This window comes from Myripristis murdjan, chromosome 1, assembly GCF_902150065.1.
Source record: "Myripristis murdjan chromosome 1, fMyrMur1.1, whole genome shotgun sequence".
NCBI classification, from domain to species: Eukaryota; Metazoa; Chordata; class Actinopteri; order Holocentriformes; family Holocentridae; genus Myripristis; species Myripristis murdjan.
In genome coordinates, this window is record NC_043980.1 from 24942997 (window position 1) to 24966094 (window position 23098).

The following is a 23098-nucleotide window of genomic DNA, read 5'->3' on the forward strand; positions in this document are numbered from 1 at the left end:
CAGAAAAGATTATGTTTAATCTCAGAAAAAGACAACATAACTTTCTTATAAATACTGAGGAGGCTTTGTAGCCTTTTTACAGAGTAGAGCTTCTCTTTATTGAGATGTCTGTGGTTCAACTGGAGGCTAGACTGTGGTCCTCTGCAGGGGTCAGTGCTTGGGATCGTTGAGATTTTTAGGGGCATGCAGCAAGGCTTTTCTCGGGGGTTTTAGGGTAATCTGTAGGGATGGGACTGGGGTCATCCCAGCAGGTGACCCTGGGATGACCCCAGTGCTTTTGGGGCAGGCATGCTTTCTACCTCTTTCAGTGTGGATGAAGACTTGATCTATGATACTGAATCTATGATTCTACATACCCTTTCTTGTGGGGAAAAAATGAAAACCTCAGTAAATACAATGTCAAAAAAGAAGGCCCACACTAATGAGCTAATTCCAGAGCATCCCAGCACAATGTAGCACTTCTTTGCATAGCTTTCACTGTCAAACACCAGACAGATGAGAGGTGCTCTGCTACTCAAGACTTTGTCAAAAAAAATTCAGTAGAAGAACACATCAGTAGGGATCACAACATTTTCTACAGCTGTCATTATTATGGGCTGTCCTGTATTTTTTTTATGGGGTAGATATCAGTAATTATTTGATATCCACTGATTGATTCAGGATACATACTATGTTATAGGTTGAGCTGTGATCACTTGCCACCAACTCCTAGAAACACTCAAGTAATCAACTAGTGCACCTAGCAACTGCCTAGCAACACCCCAACAGCAGTGTGGTATGCCCTAGCAGCCATTATATACACCCCAGCAATACCTTCATTCAAGTGCTTGTGGGAGTTTAAAAAGTAAGTGCAGTAACAGCAGTGCTAGATGCTGAAGTGTTTGAATTACTGCTGTTATTGTAAGACTACTGCTACCTCCATCAATATTACTATTAATAGTTTTACTACCCTTCATGCTGATACTGTGTCAGTATCAGTTATGCATTTTTACATTTTCTTCAGTTTTTTGATTAAGAAATAAATCGGTCAAGCTCCAAATAATGAAACTACTTGGCTGCAGCTACTGCTTCAACTACTTTTATTATTACTTCAAATACTTCAATTACTGATTCAGCCACTGGTTCAACTACTTTAAATACTGTTTCAGCAACAAGCAAGTACTGCTTAAAATATTTCAACAAGCTACTTTTAAGAAAGCACACAAATTTTCCTCACAAAGTTTTGCCTTTTCATGTTTAGCACAATTTTAGTCTAAGAATGCTGCCATTTTGACATTACATGTACCTTTGTCAGAGCACTGAAGAGGAAGGCACACCTGATGTCAGAACATCAGAAGTCCTCAAATGTTGTCATCCCTATTGATGCATGCTCCTGCTGACACCCAGTGAATAATTGACTGTCATCTTTCTCTGAGATAAATGGCGTCCCTCTTGTTTCTGTCGTTTGACTAGGGGTCACTACTTCATTTTATCCTCTTAATTATTGTTAAGCCTGTGACATCTGCTTTGGGAGGAGGAACAGTAGCGTACACTGTAACTAAAGTTATTTCCAACATATGATGCAAGACAGTGTGTTCACTGGTTGTAAAAATGTCATAATTTGTTGATTTCTCAAATCTGCACCGTGATAACCACACACAGAGAATTAAAAGGATGGTGGCCACTCCTTGTGGCCTTCATTTGTGAATGTGTGTCTGTGTTTTAGGTAAGAAACATTGATCATGAGGTCTTTTTCCAATGAAAAGAGCCATGGTTTTCTAAATGCATTTTACCTCAAAATGATCAGATGATTGTCAGACCGATTTAAAAACCTCCTCCATAACAGATTCAAAACACACAGTTGTTTTGTCCAATCACTCGTCTTTAGCTCTAGTCATCACTGTTGTAAGATCATTTTGATGTGAAATGTCCAACAAAAAAAGGCCTTTACACTGTCAGTGAAGCAGCTCCAGGCTGTGCATGATGCTATCAGATTGGACCCTTGCTTCTTTTTTCCTCTCCTCCACCTTCTTCTTACCTTTGTGTTTCACTTGATCATATACACAAACACTGAACTGCCCAAGAAGACAGGATGTGGCATGTCTATATCAGTTTTTAAACTGTGATATTTTCATTTAAGACCGTAAATTAGCCATCCAATTCTAATTAAGCCTCCAATATTCTGATGAACAACCTTCCAGTTTGTGTTATAATAAGTGTTACATCACAGTTGTAGAAAACTATTTAAGGGCCTTGAATTTAGTAAGGGTTTCTTTGAGCATTTGGTCACAAATGTTAACCTGATGTGGCTACAAACTGGGGGCTGGGGAGAGTGCGTCAAAAAAAAAAAGTGTTAGTTCTAATGCAGATTCCCTGCTGGGCCTGCTCATGGTGCTGGAGGGAAGGTCATGGGGTTACCAGAATGGACAGATTTCATCCTCCATCCAACATGAATGTTATCAACTAGGACTGCACAATTAATTAAAATCATACTGAAATTGCAATATGGAGAAGTGCACTATCCAAATTGCTGCAGCTGCAATTTTGTGATGAAGGTTAAATGCAACAGTAAACCATTATAAATGAAGCATTGTAGAGTTACAGAGATCCCCTGGCCTATAAATCATGTTCTCCAGATGTTAAAAAAACAAGCAAACCCACCAACATGGTTTGGTACAGACCCCAGCAAAAATCATATCATATTATCGCAATCTCAGTGTCTGTCAGTATAATTGCATAATTTTTTTTTTTTTTTTTTAAACATATTGTGCAGCCCTGTTGTCAGCCAAAATTCATGGTGATCCACCAAATAGATTTGGAGCTATGGACCTAACTCCTTACCCGAAAACTGACCAGCACAGTGGTGCACAGGCCCCTGCTTCCCAGTGTGGCAAAAGTCACAACACTACAACACACATTTTGGTGCGCCAAAAGATCTTATAATCCTAAACACTTCTATTCTGTAAATCTGTTAAAAATATTAAAAGAGGAAGCCTTGTTATTGGCCACTTTTTGGAATCTTGGAGTGCCATTTGATTCCACTTTAGATTTCAAACACCACATCACAAGGCAAGTCCAGGCCTGTTTTTATCAGTAGAGGCAGATGTCAATGCTCACATATTGTCTTAGTTCTAAAAACAGTGAGGTGATCATCCATGCTTTTATTTCCTCACTCATAGGAGGACTATAGGGCCCTTTGTACTTGTCTTAATCACTAAGATTTAACCTGGACACAGATCATCCAAAATGAAGCAGTCATACTTTTAACTAGAGCTGAATTGATTTCAAGATTTTATTGATCACCTTTTAAGTTACTAATTCATCAGGCTTCAGGTTGCGTTTAAGATCTTTGAACCCCATATGAGCCTCTGTGTCACCTGGGATCCTGCAGCAGGGACTTCTTGCCTGTTCTGAGTTTAGACTGAAGACTTAAGTCAGAAACTTTAGTTTCTGAAGCGATCTGCCTGAGGAAATGAATCAGTGCCATCTTTAAATCTCTTTTTAGTCAAAAAGCCTTCCTACAAACCCAATGTCATGTTAGCCTAATTTACTAATGAACAAATGTTTTCATCTTTTATGTTTTATATTTTTGATAATTGTTAAAGTGTTGTATTTTTTGTCATTGTTACACCAGTGCTCAGTGTAATGGGCAGCTTTTATCTGATTTGAATGAAACTGGACAAATTAGTTGAATATCAGTTTTGTTTTTTGTTTTTTTTTTTGTTTTGTTTTTTTTATTTCTAGCTTAGGTCTTTTTTCCCCTGTGTAAGCAGAGTCCTTTTGTGCCTTAATTTTTTTTTTTGTTTGTTTTTCCTCTGTACTTGCACCTTGTTGCGAAGCACTTAGTAACTCAGGTTTTGAAGAGTGCTCTTTACAAAATTTGGTTACTATATCATTCTAATTATAAACTGTTTTATTATAATTATAATTTCCCATGGAAATTGTAACAAAATCGTTTTCCATCAAAATGTCTTTTCTTCCTTTTCCTCAGAAGTCTCAACAGACCTGAAACTCCAAAGACTGCACAGTGAAATCAAAATTTCACTGAAAATCGACAACCCCGTAAGTTGGAGTAAGATTGTGTTTGAAGTTAGTGTGAATAATTTTAGAGATAAACTCATTCAGTTTTTGCAGGTCAGTGTGTGTGTATTTATATCTATATATACTGTATGTATAGAAATATATAGATATATAGAGATAGAGAGATAAATAGATTTGACCGCTGCCAGTTAGTTATGTCTGATGATGAACCACAGAAAGATGGATGCAAACAAAAATCGTAGACTTAATTCCGAGAACCTGGCAGCATCTACCTGGCATCTCTGTCCCATCCGTCTGCTTTATTTGATGTGGTCTGCCCTATGAGTTTCTGCTTTGGTTTCCCGCCGCGGGAAACAGGCATCCAGAGTTCACTCTCTTTGTTTTTTTGTTTTTTTTTGAGCAAATTTGTTTTTCCCTGCCACCTTCTTTCTCTCCCTCTGTCTCCTCTCCCTCCTCTCACTTCATCAGGATGTGAAGAAGTGCTTGGACGCTTTGGATGAGATCGGGACCCTTCAGGTCACTACCCAGCACTTGCAGAAACACAGTGAACTAATCGCCACGCTCAAAAAGGTAGACTTACTGATCCGAGCTGCATTAGAGAGGAGATATCATAGTGAAGAACATTTAAAATTCACCAGGCATTTTACTGAAAGTTCACTGGCTGCATTAGTGCTGTGTTAGAGGAAAGAGAACATCACAGCCCAATACTTTACATTTTAATTCATGAACATGGATTACAGGGACAGTTTTACCACTTGATATTTTTTTCCCCATCACACAGCATCACTGTTTGTGCTGTTACATTTCATGAATGTGATTGATAAAAGCTCACTGTGCAAACACAAAACTCCTGTGCTTCTGATGTTTTAGTCAGAATACAGAGTATGACCTCTGTTTCTGGAATGTTAAATATAAGAATGTGTAAAGTTAGAATTTTTTTATTTCCGCAGTTTGTTCCAAAATGAAGGAAAAAGAGTGAAACCTACTATTAAAAACATAAAAATAAAACAAATGATGGAAATGTTTTTAAGGATAGTAAGCAACATTAGACCTTAGTTAACAATATTATTAGACTGAATTTTCAATATTCATAGCAATGATTACATTTAAATAAATGGGTGTTTCATTCACTCATCTATCGTATTAATAAAAAGTTTCAGTTTCAGCAGATATTTTGGTGTTTTTTTTTTTTTTGCTCTAATTTCTCTCACCTTTTGAACTGCTCCTGTGCAGTTAACAACTTTGTATTTCTGTAATTCGATCATCGTGGCAATCACTGCCGCTGTACACACATAAGCGCAATGTGGCAGACTGCAATGTGGCATGATGAAAAATTTTTTACATATATTGTAAATAATTCTAGTTCAAGGGTCTTTAAACATTTTAGTTGTTTGCATTATATTTAGTTTTGAATTAATTAAAAAATTTGCCACACATCTGGCTGTGGCTTTCATCTGAAGTTGAAAAAAGACTCAGTATACATAAGGGGAGAAATCCTTGACTGTACAGCCATATTTGATCTGCATGCCTTCACTCGGGCGTACAGAGAGAAAAGTCACAGCTGGACTAAATGAGTAGTACACACTCTCAGTTAAGGTGTCCTTTGGTGTGTGCTGGATATACAGTAACCTACATAAGCATGCCTTTCTGTGTCTGTGAGTGTGTATGTAGCCACGCTCCTTTGTCTGCACCAGCTTATGACTTTGTGTTGTGCACTGATGCCTGATTTTTATGCCTGTGCATCCCAGATCCGCAGATTCAAGGCCAGCCAGGACATCATGGACAAGGCCACCATGTTGTATAACAAGTTTAAGAGTATGTTCCTGGTGGGAGAAGGTGACTGTGTGCTCAGCCAAGTGCTCAACAAGTCTCTGGCCGAACAGCGGCAGCACGAAGAAGCCAAGAAAGGCGCGCTGAAGAGAGCTGAACAAGCCAAGGAGCAAAACTCAGGTAGCAGACAGACACAGATTTGTTTCATTTCTTATCTCCTGACTTTCAGTTCAGCAACTTAATTACTACATCAAGGCTGGGTGAACAATTTCTCCACGACTAGTGAAAGCTAGTACCTTTGCTTTTACAATGGAAATAACAATTGGGACAGGTGGGTAGTGGGTGGGGGAGGGCAATGTGGTGGGCAATAAAGCAAAACAGCTGAAAGAGGCCACCATGGTGCGGATTGAGTAAACAAGTGAATGCCAAACACATGCAATCACAACACACACGACATCACAGAAATGCACTGCAAGTTAACAAAACACAAGAAGATACAAAAATGCTGTTCCGATCAGTACCGATCCGATACCAGAGCTCTTTTTTTTCTTGATTATTATTACTAGTAGTAGTAGTAGTAGTAGTATCATTAGTATAGTTGTTTTGGTGCAAGGTTACATGAGGCTGTAGAAAACCACACAAAACTTCTTAAGCAAGAAAAAATACAAAAATACAATGAATTTCAATATATTTGAACTATATGTTTAATAGGCCTCACATACAAACAGGGGTAGGAGTGCAAATTGCTATTGCAACTCCTTTAATGAGTTCAAAAACATGAACAAATACACATTGCACAACAATGCATTATCAACTCTAGTGAGGGGCGATATGGACTAAAAATTTTATCACAATAATTTCTGGCATTTATTGCGATAACGATAAAAGTGAAGATAAAAAATATAAAACAATTCAACTCCATCTTTTTGACTACAAATCTATCACCGCATTCAGTCTTGAGAACCCCACAAATACTGCTCAAAAATAATACTTACTGTAGTCAAATACGCTACTAAACTATACCAATTAAGTTTAAGTAGTACACCTGTACTGCATCCTTTGTAATCACCGCTTTTTTGCAAACTTTGCATATGACAGATGTTTGCTCCACGTCAGACTTACTGTAGCCAGACCAGTTCCAGATAATCGAGCTGGAGCAACGAGCTCTTCGCTATCAGCCCCGCCTTCCGCCATGCTTGTTATTGTGCTACACGTGTGAGCTGCCGGCTGCCAGCGGCGAGTGCGTTGCGCACGTAATTACATCATCAACAGGAGTTTATTGTTATTATCGCGAGATGACATATTCTTACCGTGGGGAATTTTTTTGACGATATATCGCAAACGATAACATATCGCCCATCCCTAATCAACTCATAGCAAGTAGATTACGCTCCTAGTAATGACCGCTCCAGTAGGATTTTCTAATTGGACTGTAATACCAGCACATGGTAAGGAATAAGGAATATAAGGTTACTATACAAATAGTAACCTTTTAATTCACTGTTTAAATGTCTGTTCTAGCATTTATTCCTTATATTCCTTATTTATGTAGTTACTATATAAATAATACCCTTTTAATTCACTGTTTAAATATCTGTTCTGGCATTTTTTCCTTATATTCCTTATTAGCCCATATCAAATCAGATAATGTGTGATATGCATGTGTAAACAAAATAATTCAAAGTACTTGTAATTGACTTTTTTTTCTTGTCTTTGTGGGTGTAATCAACTTGTGAATTTTTATAGTGATATCTGAAAGTAAAATTTTGAACTCCTTTCACCTGTGTGTTAAAAAGGGTGTTTTTGGTATTATATGGTCATTTATAGGTGATTTTCAAAACTTTCCACCAATGGGATTCCTTGGGACTTTTTTTCCCTCACTCAGGACAAACTGAGGATACAAAATCAGTTGAGTTTGCTTCTCTTGCAATTTGTCCTAGGTTTTTTCATAAAATGCCTGGACTATAACCCTTCTCAGAGTTGGGAGGGGCTGGAGCTTATCTCGGTATATATTTGAAGTGAGGTGGGGGGGTATACTGTTGTGGCCTTTTTAAATTTCCAATTGTTCATTGTTTTCTCTGTCGCTGAAATACAGCGTTGCATCTTGGACATCCTTGGTAGTACAACCCTTCACAGTCAGTGATATTTTTGTATTGCCAACTCGTGATTTTGGCTTTTTTTGGCTTTTTATGACTTGATACTCGGACAACCTCTGAAATCTGAATAAGCATGAGAATAGTAGTTGTCCAGGTTCATGAATGTTAAAATTATTTAAGTTAAATGCTACACGATGTTGGGAAAAACAAATACATTGGTGTATACACATGTAAGTTGATGTTCAATATGTGAAAAACATGAAAAAGAAGCTGCAAATCTGAGAAACCTTCTGTAGTATTAGCAATTTAGAAGCCCCTGGTGGTATTACAGCAAGTGTTGGTGTAAATGGTGTAAATGCTGCAAGTGTGTGAGAGATGGATAGGTCAGGCTGTAAAATCACATCGAGACAGGAGGCTAAATGTCGACAAATCAATTATGAGCAGCTGAGTCATGTATGGAAGCCCACCATTGAAGTGATACACTGAGGCACTGTCACCAAGTTCCCGTCTCCGCTGCTCCCCAGGATATCATAGGATCTCTGTGGTTGGCACATTCAGCACATAATACGTTTAATGAGGAGTGTGGGACTGCGACCTTCATTTGCTGACGCATACTTACTTCGTTGACTAACTACTTCCTTAAAGACGACAGTCTGCATAAAAGGTCCTATTCTAGAGCTTGCCGTGTCAAATCGATGGAAAATCACATTTTTCTCTGAAAGGTCTGGAGCTAGGCATGTGTCATCACATGCCCCTGTGAATTCTCCTCTTTGAGGTGGCTTGCATCACTGAGTAATGTCTTGTCCGTCTTTGTGTTTTTATGTGCTTAAAGACAAGATGACAAATGGTGATTTTAACGCTGAAGAAAAGAAGCAGGAGACAGACAGAGAGAAGCTTCATGAAGAGGCGTCAGCAGGAGAGAATCACAGGTAATGGACGAGTACATGCAGAGCCCACAAGGGGTGCAGGGAATCAACAGATTAACCTGAATTTCATAGGGAAGACTGTTGGACTGGCCTGTTTTCCGGTATAAACAGAAGTCAAGGTCTGAAACTACCATGCGCAAAGTGTCAAATGCCAGAAAAAATATGTCTGGCATATAAACCAATAAGCTGGCACCCAGGCTGATAACTGTTTGAGGTTTTAACATTTGTATGTCTTTGGTCTTTTCCTGTTCTCGCACTTTGTCTGTGATGAACACCATACACTTGACTATGAGATCACAGCAAAACAGTAGTTTCTGATTGTATGCATACTTTTTTTAAATTAACACAGTTCCTCATACCACAAATACAATAACACCAATAACAGGTAGGGTGACATAATTCTATGAAAAAAAATTTATATTTATTTTGGTGAATAAAAACTGATCTTTCCAGGAACTGCGGGTGAGCCAAAAAAATCCAGTTAATCCGGTTATTTTGGTTCAAAAATACCCCCAGAAAACAAAACGATGCTCTTCTCTGTAAGCACTTTTTAACAAAAACATCTAAAATGTATCAGTCTGGAAAATGACATGATTTCAGCCTTCTATTCAAGTGTGATTTTTCTTCCCTTTTTTTATTTTTTGCTGTCTTTTAACTGCAGTGCCCCAAAAGCTCAGGAAGAGTCCACTTGAGTCTGCTACGGAGCTGAAAGAGAAGCAATTTGCAGCTGCGTTCAGATGACCTTGTCCAAACTGGGCTCACCAACTGGGATGTCCTGTCCAATTCTACCCCTATAAGCTCAGCAGAGGCCTGATACTGACTACTGGTCACCAGATTTGCCAAGTTTCTGTCATAGTGCATACTGTTGGCGCTCAAAGGTTGCAGTACCTCCAAACACATCAAGTTCCAAGACAAAGACTTCACTTTTATTTTTATTTTGTGTCTTCTTTGCCTTTCAGACAACGTATACATGCACATCCATACCTGTTTAAATTTATGCAATGATGCTATGAAGCAAAAGGACTTGTTTGCACAGGCTGTCATAGGTGTTGCATCTGCATCACTGTGAACTTCAGATCGCTTTATTTGAGCATGCCCACGGTAACAAAAGTAGTGAGGGTTTTTTTTTTTTTTTTTTTTGAGTTAAGCTTTTTGGTCATTGTATTAAACCAAGCCAGATCATTCATATCATGAAGAGCAGAAATGCACCTGAGAAGATCTTGAGCACCACATGCTTCCAGTTTGCATTTGGAGTAGGTAGTTTTTTTTCATTGTACTCTGTCAGTTCGTGTATTTGAACAGTACGTTTTTCACATTTTGAAGAATCTGCAGTTGAGTCGAATCAACATTCCAGTGACAAATGATGTGAGGAAGTGAGGGTTGGTCATCGCGGACGGAAAGGAAACTCAACCTCGGTTTGCCAAAGTTTCTTTTGCCAAGAAAATGCTTTATTCAACCATTTTAAAGCATGTGTTTTTAAATGTTCTTTTCTAACATAGATGTAAATAAGAGTATTTTTGTCCCTGTTTTAGCATCCATTAATAAAGCAATAGTTCATAGGTCATTCCTTTGGTTTTCCTGTTGTTTTACTTGTGTAACTTATGTAGCAGCATCATTCACAGTAAGCTCTCATCACTACATTTCTGCACAGCACTTCCCATAGTTTCACAGTCATCGTCCTGGATATTTAGATGTCTTACCTTTTTATTTTCTGGTTGTGTTTGTAGGTACTGTAATTATGAAAAGAGAAAAATGTTTGAAGTCTTCATACAAAATATGAACAATATAATAAAATCAGAAATCCACAGCCTAGCACTGAAGTGTAAAAGTTGCTCATGTTAAACAAGCATCTCAATCAGGCTTGGTTGCAACTACTGTGCATTGATCTGCTGCCTGTTCTTGAGAATTTCCAGCGTAAACAATGAACATTTTGAAAAATTGAAAAATATAATTGAAGTCCAGTAAAACATGGTGCAGTTTTTTAAAGTATTTTATTACTGATTTCAAACAAAAAGTTTTCAGTTAAAAATAAAAGCCATTTCTGTGCAAACAAACATAGAAAAATATTTTCTGTTATCAAACAAAATGTACATATTTACCTAGGAACCAAAACATTTCTATTTCAAATTAAATATAAACACAAATGTGTCTGTATTATGCAGCATTAAACCATTCATGTCAGCAGTTCAATGTAACTCTAGTTGAACGCCCCCGGGTCCACAAAGGGGTACGCCAGGAACTCGCCCAGTTTGTTGCCTTGAACGTCGTAGTGCAGCATCCGGAAGCACTTGTCACAAAAAAGACAAGGGTTGCTTGGAGCAAACTGGTCGTTGGTAGTAAGCCATCTGGAGAGTTAAAGCAAAGTGTGTTGACAATTTGATACATGTGGCAGACCAAAGTTGGCATGCTTCAGGTAATGTAGTGTTTTACACACCTGCCAATGTAGACATGGCAAACGGAGCACTTCCTGGTGATGACCCTGTGCTTGTGGGTGAGAAGCGGGTAGAGCTTTCTGTCAAGGCAGTCATTCTTATGGGACAGTCTGCAATATGCAAGGAGAGGGACGAAAAGCATCTTAGTCACTGCAGATCATAAACATTTGTCTCATATTTACACTATTAATAGCTGTTGTGTCCGCAGTTCCTACTTCCCAGTGTGCTTGCTGACATCCTGGCTCTCTAAAAGCTTTTGAAATGAAAAATGTGAACATGGCAAAGTGCATTACTTGTGGCAGCATGGTCCTGCTGACAGTGGCTGGGGTGCACATGTGTGATGAATAAGCACTAAACATAAACAAAGTTTTGTTTGTTTTTTTTTGCCTTTTTACCCAGCACATTGTGTAAAAAGGTTTTAAATGGGATTCAAAGAGGATTTGAATTCAATAACAATGTGTAATGCTGGATTCAGATTTGATTGACTGTTTTTGAATTTTGAGTCAAACGCGCATCGATCAGCTAAAAGCTGGTCAGTCATACTGTATGTTCACATACCAAGAAGAGGCCAGGTGATCAAACTGTAGTAGCCAAGTCAATGAGAAATTAAAATATTTTGTTGGGTGATTCTCTTAGCTACAATAACACTGTGAAACCACAGCAATTTGGTATTAACAGAGTTTTTTTATGTCAGCGGTTTCTTTCACTTCAATCATGCAACTCCCAAGCACCTAAAAAGCCCAAGCACAGTTCCACATGCACAAGCACATGGCAAATTGAGGCGTGTTGAAACCAACTTATCAAAGCCTCAAAGACACCTTATTTAGCTCTTTATCTCGTGAAGGAAGATCTCTTTCCAGTCATCATATGACAACGAGGTACTTTATTTGGAGAGCCTATCGTGATAACACTGAGGTTAGGAAAGGCTTTCTGCTTCAAAGGCAAAGTTCTGACTAAGTCTTGTGGCCAGCTGAACTACTGTAACCGTTGTGATTTAATGATATGGTTTATTTAAGTACGGGTTAAGATTCTTTTACTACTGAAAAAAGGCAGGGTCATTAAGATCTGCAGAACTCCATTACAATACAATGGTGACTCTGTAGAAGATATGGAGTCAAAGCATTTCCCATTTGGTTCTGTAAACCTTTCAGGAGAGAACCAGTCTCTTCTCAAATGAGGTCCTGGCTTGAAACTGAGTTAAAAAAAAAAAAAAAAAAAAAAAAAAAAAAAAAAAACTACAAATCTCAGCACCTACTCAAGTAATGATTGATTCATTGGTATAAATCAACAATCCCATCAAACATGCTCAAATGATTTGAATTTATTTCCTACTAGGAGGACAGTAACATTCTGACTTTCAGGTAAGCAGTGCAGCGGAGATGGATAGTGAAACAAGGCTGGGACACAAAAAACAGAACCAGTGACACAGTGATTTCCAAAACCGATACCAGCACTGACCTGACATCTGTGATGATGACAAGGTGTTCACAGTCTCCCTGGTGACAGTACAGGTAAGGGAACCCCACTTTCACTTCCAGATCTGCAAGCAATACGTCCTCCATTTTGCCTTGGCGATAGGAGGGGAAGTTGCGGCTCTTTGCCCACTCTATGGTGGTCCTGCATAACAACAAGGCAAAGTTATATCATAAAAATGAACTTGTTAGACTCGCTGTGTGTTGGTTTCTCATCAATCAAAAAGTTAAAAGCTGGAATTCAAGTTCTGAGTTCAGTTCACCTCACTTACAGGTTACCTGAGGTTCATCAGTTTCAAAATGAGAATAAGATTTTTACATAGCACCCTGAGCACCAGCAGCCTTGTGACCCAAACAAAAGCACTCATTATCTTACACTGGATGTAAAACTCGAGGGTATGAATAACTGTGGCCATGTAATTTTGCTTTGACCTTTCATGAATGAATGAGTAGATTTCCAATGAATAGCCACCAAGCAAACTTTTCTTGTTTTACGCAACACCTCACCAAACTTTTGCCAATTCCATCCCAAAAAAATCTGTGGGGGGGTACTTCAGCAATAGAGAAGAATGTGTGAAAATGGGAGCAGGTCAAGTGCAATGTTCTGCCCTTAATATTCCAAATCACTGCCTCCGTTCTGCTTGGAACAGGATTATTTTGAGAAGCTGGTGGGTTACGGGAGAGACAACCTAATTTGAACTATGAGTCACAGGGTGTCGACAGCAGACAACACCCCCCTCACACACCCCACCCCCAAACTAAAAGATTCTTGTAAACGCTATGAGTCTTTCTAAAGAATATAACGGGGCGTTGTCAAACTGAGAAATTGCAATCAAGATGAGCGTAAATTGCAATCAAGATGAGCGTTGTACATTTTTAATCCAATTTCATTTCCTAAACCCATATTGGACCATGATTATGAGCCATTCTCATGAGGCTGCTGGCCGCCCAAAATCAATGTACCCTATATGGCTTCTTGTCAATGAACTGTAGATATTTTTAGCTTTTTACATGTACCGCCAGGGATGGGAAATGTCAGAGATGTCTGTTTTAGAACCAGTGTGTTCACTCACTGACAAACGCCCTTGTTCAATCTGGTGCTGAATCACTCCACAGCAAAGAGATTCCAGTAAAGTTCAACATGACCCGCAGTGAAAATATGTTCATCTCTTTATTTATTTTTCAACATAATGTGTGTGACATGCGGCCAGATGTTTCGGCTTCGGCCTTCTTCAGATCTGCATGCAGCTACTAGGCGGGCCAGATATCGGGCCGATACCTGGTATTTTCAGATAACAGACACCACCGATATCTAAAAGGTCTGGCTGCATATTATGTACATCATGTTGAAAAATAAATAAGAGATTAACATTTTTTTCTGAGTGCGGGTCATACTGAACTTTAACTGATGGGGACCCATACCGAACAATGTAATTCACAATACTTGGGTACAAAATGCTCAATATGTATTGTGGGCTATGGAAAACAGTTGAATCGTACTTCCAAAGAGAATTATCATGCACGTGTCAGTCAAATTTACTCTGAGGTCAGCATAAGGTCAGTAGAGACAGACCGACTGATCGGTCACCAATATCTACAGTCATGAGGCTGATAAACAAAAAATGCCTGCACTCAGTGTGGCTGCTTTGGACGGATGTAAGCAAGCAATCCTCCTTATCTGCTGATAAATGCTGTTAGGTGCACTAACATTTTATTTATTTTAAGTTTTTTTGTTTTTGTTTTTGTTTTTTTTACAGTGTTTAGCTGTGACATTTTTGATTAACTATGGACATTTATTTAGTTCATAATTTATTTAATTTAAAATAAGTCTGCTGTAGACAGAGTGCAGATCTACTTAAGCAAAGAGAGATAAAGCAGATAATAACATTAGTGATAAAGTTTATTTAAGTTCAGAAATTTTACCTCTCATTTGTTATTATCATTAAATAGCTGTTTATCAGATGCCAAAAAAAGAAGAAAAAAAAACATGATATTGGCATTATAAATCAGCCATCGGCAGGCCTGCTCTCTAATTATCAGCATCAGCCACTGAAAAAAATCCTTATCTGTTGATCACTGTAGTTCACCAGTACAGATATTTTGCTTTGGTAACTCATGGGAGCAAATGATTAAGAAATGAAGAAATCAACTCTAATCAACTACTCAGTGCAAAAAGATAAATAAAATAAAACTACTAATTCAATCAGTATATTAATTGGGAGGTAAAACTTACATGCTAATGTCCTGACACTCAGGGAATCGCATGTCGTTGTAAAACACGCCTTCAAAGAAGAAGAAGGCTGACTTGTAATGATCCTAAAACAGAATACATGTAATTATTGCTTGTAGGCTTTGTAAGACGTTGACTGGATGAGGCAGTCCACGACAGTATGATGTGAATATTTTTTATATACCGTACATTTCCAAAATCCATAAATTGAGTGGTACAGCCAGGAAACACATGCTGAAATCTCAGTTCCATGGTCTCACAGCAATACCACGTTATGATCAGATCTGATACTTTGCTTTGAAATGACAGGGTTCATGTACTAGTTTATATGCTCACTTTGCTGATGAAATCTGGAGCCATGTCAGGGGTGCTGCTGAACTCTCCACACACTTGCAAGTCGCTGACACAGCAGATGGCATCCCTCAGGTCAGCCAGGCTGTGGGAGCCTGTCATCATCAGAGTCATATGGGGTCTGACGTAGTTAAACTGAGAGAAGACAGACAGAGACAGTCAGAATTACCGATGACAACAGCTAGGTACCATCTGTCATGACAGCAACTCACATTTGTCCGTATACAGCGCTCAGCTTTGAAGAGTTTTATTACTGCGGGAACAACCAAATATTTTGAGAAGTGACATAGAGTTGTTAAATAAAGTATTTACTGTAAGCTTTCAGAGAACGTATACTTATCATAAGAGTGAAATAGGGCGATCCTTCAATATCAGAAGAGTTCATTTACAAAAACAGATATCTTCATTTGTACTCATTTCTGTAAATCATGTTTTGTTTTATTTTGTTTTAATCAAGAAATATCAATCAAAATCATAGGATGAGGCTAACAGTTTGTATTTGCAACAGTTTGTATAGACAACAGTTTGTATTTGCAGCAAACTTTTGGAATCATGATTCCAAAAGTGTGAAGCAAGTTATTTTTTCATTTCAAAACAATTAATAAATTTATAATTATTTGTAAGACATCACGTCATTTAAATTTGTTCAACTGAAAAGCAATAGCTCCAAACTATTTTGCTTTAAAACTAAAAATATGTATTTACCAAACTACAGAACTGTAATAAATTAGTTATTATATATTTTACAAGGTGCCTCTTTTGTATTTAGAGTCTATGATATGTTTTTACGCTACAAATCCACTGCTCTGAGCTTTAAAACTTCAGCCATCTTGTCAGCAAGATAAGAGCGCTGCCACTGCTCCTTTAGTCCAGTAATTTTAGGCCAAAAGTGGGGTCAACCTAGGACAAATTGCAAGAGAAGCAAACTCAACTGATGTATCCTGGGCATGTCCTGAATGAGGGAAAAGGGAAAAAAGTCCCAAGGAATCCCCTTGGTTTGGTCAGTTATCATTTTCTATTAAAGCAATACAAAACTGGAACTCACTTCCCATCCATATTAAAGACATACATACATACTGCACTTTTACAGCCAAATTAAAAACACGGTTTGCCAACAATTATATTTGCACACACTAACTTATGGCTGTGTGTTATTTGCGTCATGATCATGCTGCCTGTCTATAAGTGATGTCTGTCTGTATACCTGAATGTGTTGTATGTGCTGATGTATTGTGTGATTACTGGTATGTTGTATGTGCTGCTTTTGTATGTTTTCATGTGCTGTCTCTGCATGTTTGACTGTCCTCTCTTATCTTTATTGATTTATCTTGTCTCTAAGCTGTCTTAACCCTCCCTTTTTAATCAGTGTGCTGTAATATATTGTTGTTGTTTTTTGTCAATTACAAGTTCTTAAAGGTTACTATATATACTTATATATATAGTAACTTTATGTGTACATATATATATATATATATATATATATATATATATATATATATATGTATTCACTGTTTAAATATCTGTTCTGGCATTTTTTCCTTATATTCCTTATTAGCATATATCAAATCAGATAATGTGTGATATGCATGTGCAAACAGAATAATTCAAAGAACCTGTAATTGACTTTTTTTCTTGTCTTTGTGTGTGTAATCAACATGTGAATTTTTATAGTGATATCTGAAAGTAAAATTTTGAACCCCTTTCACCTGTGTGTTAAAAAGGGTGTTTTTGGTATTATATGGTCATTTGTAGGTGATTTTCAAAACTTTCCACTAATGGGATTCCTTGGGACTTTTTTTCCCCTCACTCAGGACATACTGAGGATACAAAATCAGTTGAGTTTGCTTCTCTTGCAATTTGTCCTAGGTTTTTTCATAAAATGCCTGGACTATTTAGTCAATGTCACTTTTGTAGGGCGGATAATGGATGTAGACATGATGCCACCTATCATTAAAGGCCTACATGGCATGATTTAGAAATTTCTATCCCCCATTGTTGAGAAAAGAATGCACTGATGCAGCCTTCCCAGGGCCCACCGGTAGGCTGTGACCCACAGTGTGACACTCAGTGCCCTGGGAAATAGAAAAATGCTCACCCTGTCATAAATGGCTGGATAATAGATGTTGATGGTAAGAATGACCTCCCCTTCAGGGATCATGTCATTTGCTTCTTCAGGTTTTCTACCCACAGTTAATCGATCCTGGAAACCAAACAAAAGAAAACACAAGCCTGGCATTAAATGAAAGCCAGTGCAACATATCTGATGCTTTGTCATCTAGTCTACCTGTAGCTTCTGACAGTCAACTGCATGTCTCTGAAACAGGATGCCTATGTGTGCACAGACTGATAACACTAACAATAAAGCATGCAACTGATCTTCCTGTCCATGTTAAGAGAGGGGTTGTTCACACTGCCAGCCCACATCCATTTGTTGGCATATCCATATTCCATAGACAGTACAACAACAAAAAACAATACATTGCAATTGCAAAATGTATACGCACACAATACATGCACACACAATACACACACACAATACAGAGAGTGGCCTGGAGCTGTGTGATAGGCGCAGAGCCCCTGCACGGCCGTGCACCAGCAGGTCAGGGGCCCAACCCCAAACCACTGCAACCAGACAAGACACAGAGCAGAAGAGGCTACACTGGAGCCATCATACTACATGTTTACAAAAGACACACCCAACATGTTTGCAATCACAACATTGAGCACACAAACACAAGACACAACAGAAATCACAGCTTGTCACTGCCACATGCTGTATCAAGGTAGAATAACATCTATTTGATTGTTTTTCAGGAGTGGCATAATCTGACTCAAAGTATCCATGCGATCACTGCCCAGATCCTGAAGAACAGAAGCTGCTTGTTCCATAGAAACTAATTCCAGATAATCATTTAGCCAGCTATCTATATTAAAACAATTTGGTTTCCTTATCTTCCAATTAAAAGTATTGTACGTGTCACTGGGAGAAAAGCTAAATCTATCAAATGCTGGCATATCCAGACTGATTTTAGAAAGTCTGGACAGCCAAAACCCACATTAAATGTAATTTTTGCATTGTTTGAAATGCAATTCCAATCAGATTGCAAGAGATGCATCTCAGTTCCTCTGTCATTATCACAGGAACTCATACAGATAGATTGGTGACACCTGGATACATGAATCTCATCACTTGCAAATCCTATCACTTGCAAATAACAGTGCAGGAGGTCTGTCTTCAGAAACTAATCAGATTTACCTGCAGTCTGAACAAGGCCAGAGTAAAACAGTCAAGTGAACTCACCAGTTCATCAGCATAGAAGTCATGTCTGCCGCTCCTATTGATTTTTAGATTATTCTTGTAATCTTGTCTCTTCTTTCTTTGTCTGTTGAAAGACATTCACAAAGCATTGCATTACGACTTGTTTACATGCTGTGAGTTGCATTTGGGTCATGCTAGTTCATGCAAACCCACTGAACTGTCACATACAGCAGTGTTTTCAGAGTGGAGTCTGGGGGCACAACCTCTGGGTCAGGGGTCTCATCTGCAGGGTGGCAGGAAAGTGAGTCGATACTTGACGGGGAGAAAAAGCAAAGACATGACGTTATTCAAACAGCAAAAAGTCAAAGGAAGCTTATGGTTAGCTTGCTGGCTAGCACTGGGTAAGCAGCGGTAACACCGAAGCAGGAGACAAATAAAGGGGTTTCAGCATGGGACCCCCGCTGTTACATCGTTTAACACACCCTGTAGGAGCAATTATTATAGCCCACATGCACCTGTGAGGTACCTAAAGCTAATGTCGACTACCTGCAGATGGCTTTCAGTTCACCCATTATCTCCATGGAGATTCCCATTTCCTTTGCAAAGTCAGCCTCAAACGCTTCCTCGTCCTCCTCCTGGTAAGAGTAGTGGCAGGGTTTCAGTCTTTCAAGCCACAGGTTTCTGAACGAGCCGATATGAAAGGGCTTGGTGTTAACGTCAATATATTCATACTCCGGGATGTTTGCGTTGCTAGCTGTGGAAGAACTGCTCGCCGCCATTTTTTCCTCCATGCTATGAGGCTCATGGGAAATGTAGTTTTTCCATTTCTGAGTTGTTGTCGTCATAACATGTAACAAAAATCTATATGGAGAAAACAGTGAGTAATTTTATCGCTGTTATTATTAGTAGAAGTATTTATTTATTTATTTGCAATGTCATATGAATAAATAAGTTCCAACCTGTGCTGCCGAGTTATGACTGCTCTTTGTTGAGGCACTCTGATCAGACTTGACTTGACCATTCCACTTTTATGTGCTCTTGAACTCAAACCACCTTTTTATTAACCTTTTTTTAAATCTATGGCAAAACAACTGCAAGCAGCATGACAGTACTGTTGCCTGTCAGTGTGTGTGGCCCGGGGCCTGTCAAATTTGTCCTGATGTGACCCATTAGACCAGAACAGGGAGGGAGGATGGACACGTAAGTGCCAGAAAAAGTCAAAAATGTTGTAGCTGTAACAGAAGACAAAGAAAACCAAATGGTCTGGATGCAGAGAAAGGGCAGAGTGGAGTAGTTTCACAGCTCACAGAGAGAGAGAGTAAGAGAGGGAGGGAGAGAGAGAGATCACATATCACAGTTCCCCTCTGACCCTCTCTCTTATGATCTCCTGCTACTTTTCAGGCCCAGGTATGGACCACACATCAGGCAACAAGTCTGTCACAGCAGGCAACAGGGCCGGCCATGACAGCTGACATGACCCTAGAACAAATGCTGCATTCAGGCGCTCCACTTTCATTTGTAAAGTGTGCATGTGTGTGTGTTTCTGCCTAGACCTCTTCGTGCTCCTCAGGCTTTTATTAAGTATGTGTAGGCTACTACTGAAGCCTGCCTGTGTTTGAGTCCTATCTGCCCTCCACACTTAACACAGACATTCTTAGTATCCTTAATGTCTCTCATCTCAAGTATCACCCACACAGAGGTTAGCCAGGTCTACGGCCATGGTCCATTTGGGGTTTAGCAGCATAAGACTGCTTTTCTATTAGGTTACTCCTCCTAGTATGCATGGGGTGTGAGGCAAAGTTGGAGTTTCAGGAAACAGGAACCAGTGTTGCACTGCTGATGAATTAATTGCAGAAAATTTAACAATTTAAAAGTAATAGGACTACTTACTCACTTAAAATGCCCTTATGCAACAGCCTATTTGCAGACAAATTCCTCGGGTAACTAATGTAACTCCTCCAGGTTCCACCATCAAACCGTTCATGTTATACAATTGTTTTACTTTCCAAGTCACTGTAAGTCTGTGACCAGACTTTGCAATTCTATAAAATGGGTGTGCATTTTCATCAGGGATAGAACAGATAGTCTGGCACAGGTTCATCTCTTTACAAGGTGCATGGGCTGGTCAGGCAAGCAGGAACTTAAAGTTTCCACCAACACCTGCGAAAATCAGACCAACACATGTTACTGGAACAACCAGTGCATTCTGGCAGATAGCATTTATTTTTGCAGGTGGTGGTGGAATATTATTGCTTCTGTATTCCCACAGGAACATGTTAGAGCTGATGCCCCCCATCAGCTCTAACCCCCCCCCACCCCCCACCCCCCCACCCACCACACACACACACACACACACACACACACGCACACCCGACCCCCACCCCACCTCCCTCTAAGGGAAGAAGGGAGGGAATAAGTTTAGTCCACAGCGTGGAGACATGAATACCCATTGAGCCAACAAGCCGGGCTTTCTGCAGCCTTCCTGAAAACAATAACCCTATAACCTACCCGCGACCCTTAGGAGGATAAGCGGTTTTCGAAAATGATGACTGAATGAATGAATGAATAATGGCCTAACAATAGCCCATTACTACTACTACTGCTACCATTAATAATAAAAATGACAGCAACAACAATCATAATAATAACTTTAATTTTGTTATTTGGGCTACAATAAAGTGGGGGAAATGAGAATAAATGAAAACAGGCAAATTGGAACAAGTGTTAGTCGGCCTACTTCACGATATCAAGACTGGCTACAGTTTTGGTAACTGGAATAGCCTGCATGTGATATATTTAAGCCCGTGCTCTAGTTTGCGCATACATGTTCAAATTGATTCCACTCTTTGTCTTGGTTAGGTTATATTTGTGCATTAATCTTTTATTTCAATGAATTCATTATTATTAATTAAATAATTATTTACTCGATGTCTCAAGATTCAACCAGCCCACCGTCACTGAAAGGTTTAACTGAGCTGTCAGGTCAGAGCCGATGGGCACGCAGGATGGCAGGCCTGGACCTGAGAGGGATCTCGACACTTTTTGAAAGACAGGGATGTTAAAACTTCAGAGTCGACCAGTTGCAAGGATCTTTGTCAATTAAGTCTTGGAGCTTTCCGGTGGCACTTCTACGAACAGGGGCTGGGCTGTTGTGACTGAGCAGGGATTCATGCACGCCTATTGTGCGTGCGCACTGCAGCACATTATGCGCAGGAGTGACTGCTGGAGCTAGAGCTTTTCAATAATAAATTCAGTTAGGCCAGATTTTAGAGGCAGAAAATGTAGGTGTGTCAGACATTTTGCAGCAGCCTACTGAAACCTTTTTTTAACCTTTGGAAATAACAAATTATAAAGAAACGCAAATGAATGTACAAACTAGCAATGTTATTCCACTTTTGCAATTAAAAAAGGTTTTGGTAACATATCTGATCGCGATAGTCCAGAAGCATAATAAAAGAAGAGCTATCAGTGCACAGAATCATAACAAGTGGCAATAACAGTAACACACTCTCTATCACCAGTTATCTCCCCGCTCCCTCTCCCCTGTTTCTCCCACACAAACGCACTCAAGACCCATGGTAAACCAAGAGAAGCTGCTGTGGCCTCTGCTTGGTCTGTGCATGATCGTACCAGGATAATACAGCTGAGATCGTAACAAGCAATCAGTCAGTCTGCATTTAAGCGTCTCTTTCTTGTGATCCCTGAGGACGTTCTCAGTGGGGTGCCTCAGAATAGCCTGTTATATTCTTTATTTCCGCAGTGCACTCACTGCAATTTAAAGACACTGGTTTGGCGTTTGGAGATGGCCAAACAAATAAACACGTATTTGCCAGTCGTGGCATCCGCAATTTTACGAGAAATATCTCTCGTAAAAGTGACTCGTAAAATCCCCCTCAGTCAGTTTAACTGACTGTTTGACTGACTGAGAGATATTTTCAGGGTTGAACTTTCCTTCTTGTGCCTGTCAATCGCCAGCGGTTCTGAAAAACTGCTGTCCTGGTCGGAATCGTGTCACATGAGAAAACGTTGATTTGTGAAAGACTTAACAATGTGTAATGTTAATCTGTCACGCTAACAAATATTGACAAAGTTGTGTGTGTGTGTGTGTGTGTGTCTTTATAAGTCCTCATTTTTTGTGCTTTATGTCTGTGGTTAGACTATAAGTATTACCGTAGCTTAAATAAATAGTGGTGAAAAGTGAAAGTGACTGAGTCAACCAACAACCAATATAGATAGATAGATAGATAGATAGCAATGGGCTAAACTCTTTCATAGCCTATTAACGCAGTCCTTCCTTTGTCTTAAACTTGGGAAATAAGGCCGAAAGTTAAAAATTCAGCTTGCTAAGAAAGCCATGCATGATGAACTAGCCGACAATAAAATCCTTAGCAGATTTTCATGATGCTGTTTTAATAGTTGATAGTTTGTCCTGTTGCAGGATCCATCCCCCCCGCCCCTCCTCCCCTCATACAGACAGGTGGCGGTCAATAAATGAGGCAGTCAAAACTCTTTCTCACTTTTATCAAAAAAAAAAAAAAAAAG

At 39.2% G+C, this 23098-nt stretch overlaps 2 protein-coding genes across 6 annotated transcripts in view; one reads left to right on the forward strand and one right to left on the reverse strand.

The window, feature by feature from the left end:
- Positions 1–10379, forward strand: part of psip1a (PC4 and SFRS1 interacting protein 1a) — a 21498-nt gene extending 11119 nt beyond the window's left edge. For all 5 annotated transcript variants that reach the window (XM_030057685.1, XM_030057677.1, XM_030057694.1 and 2 more), the window contains 5 exons: positions 3971–4041; positions 4489–4590; positions 5769–5970; positions 8719–8815; positions 9474–10379. In XM_030057685.1, the coding sequence (XP_029913545.1) occupies positions 3971–4041; positions 4489–4590; positions 5769–5970; positions 8719–8815; positions 9474–9504 (503 nt within the window). In that variant the 3' untranslated portion in view covers positions 9505–10379. The remainder of the gene's footprint in view (positions 1–3970; positions 4042–4488; positions 4591–5768; positions 5971–8718; positions 8816–9473) is intronic.
- Positions 10380–10784: 405 nt separating this feature from the next.
- snapc3 (small nuclear RNA activating complex, polypeptide 3) lies at positions 10785–19346 on the reverse strand. The gene is made up of 9 exons (XM_030057722.1): positions 19103–19346; positions 18785–18868; positions 18599–18680; positions 17393–17497; positions 15283–15432; positions 14950–15032; positions 12703–12861; positions 11247–11354; positions 10785–11157 (listed from the first exon to the last, which is right to left on the reverse strand). Exons 1-9 carry the CDS (start codon positions 19333–19335, stop codon positions 11010–11012), a joined length of 1152 nt encoding a protein of 383 aa, XP_029913582.1. The 5' UTR covers positions 19336–19346; the 3' UTR covers positions 10785–11009.
- Between the last annotated feature and the right edge of the window lie 3752 nt (positions 19347–23098).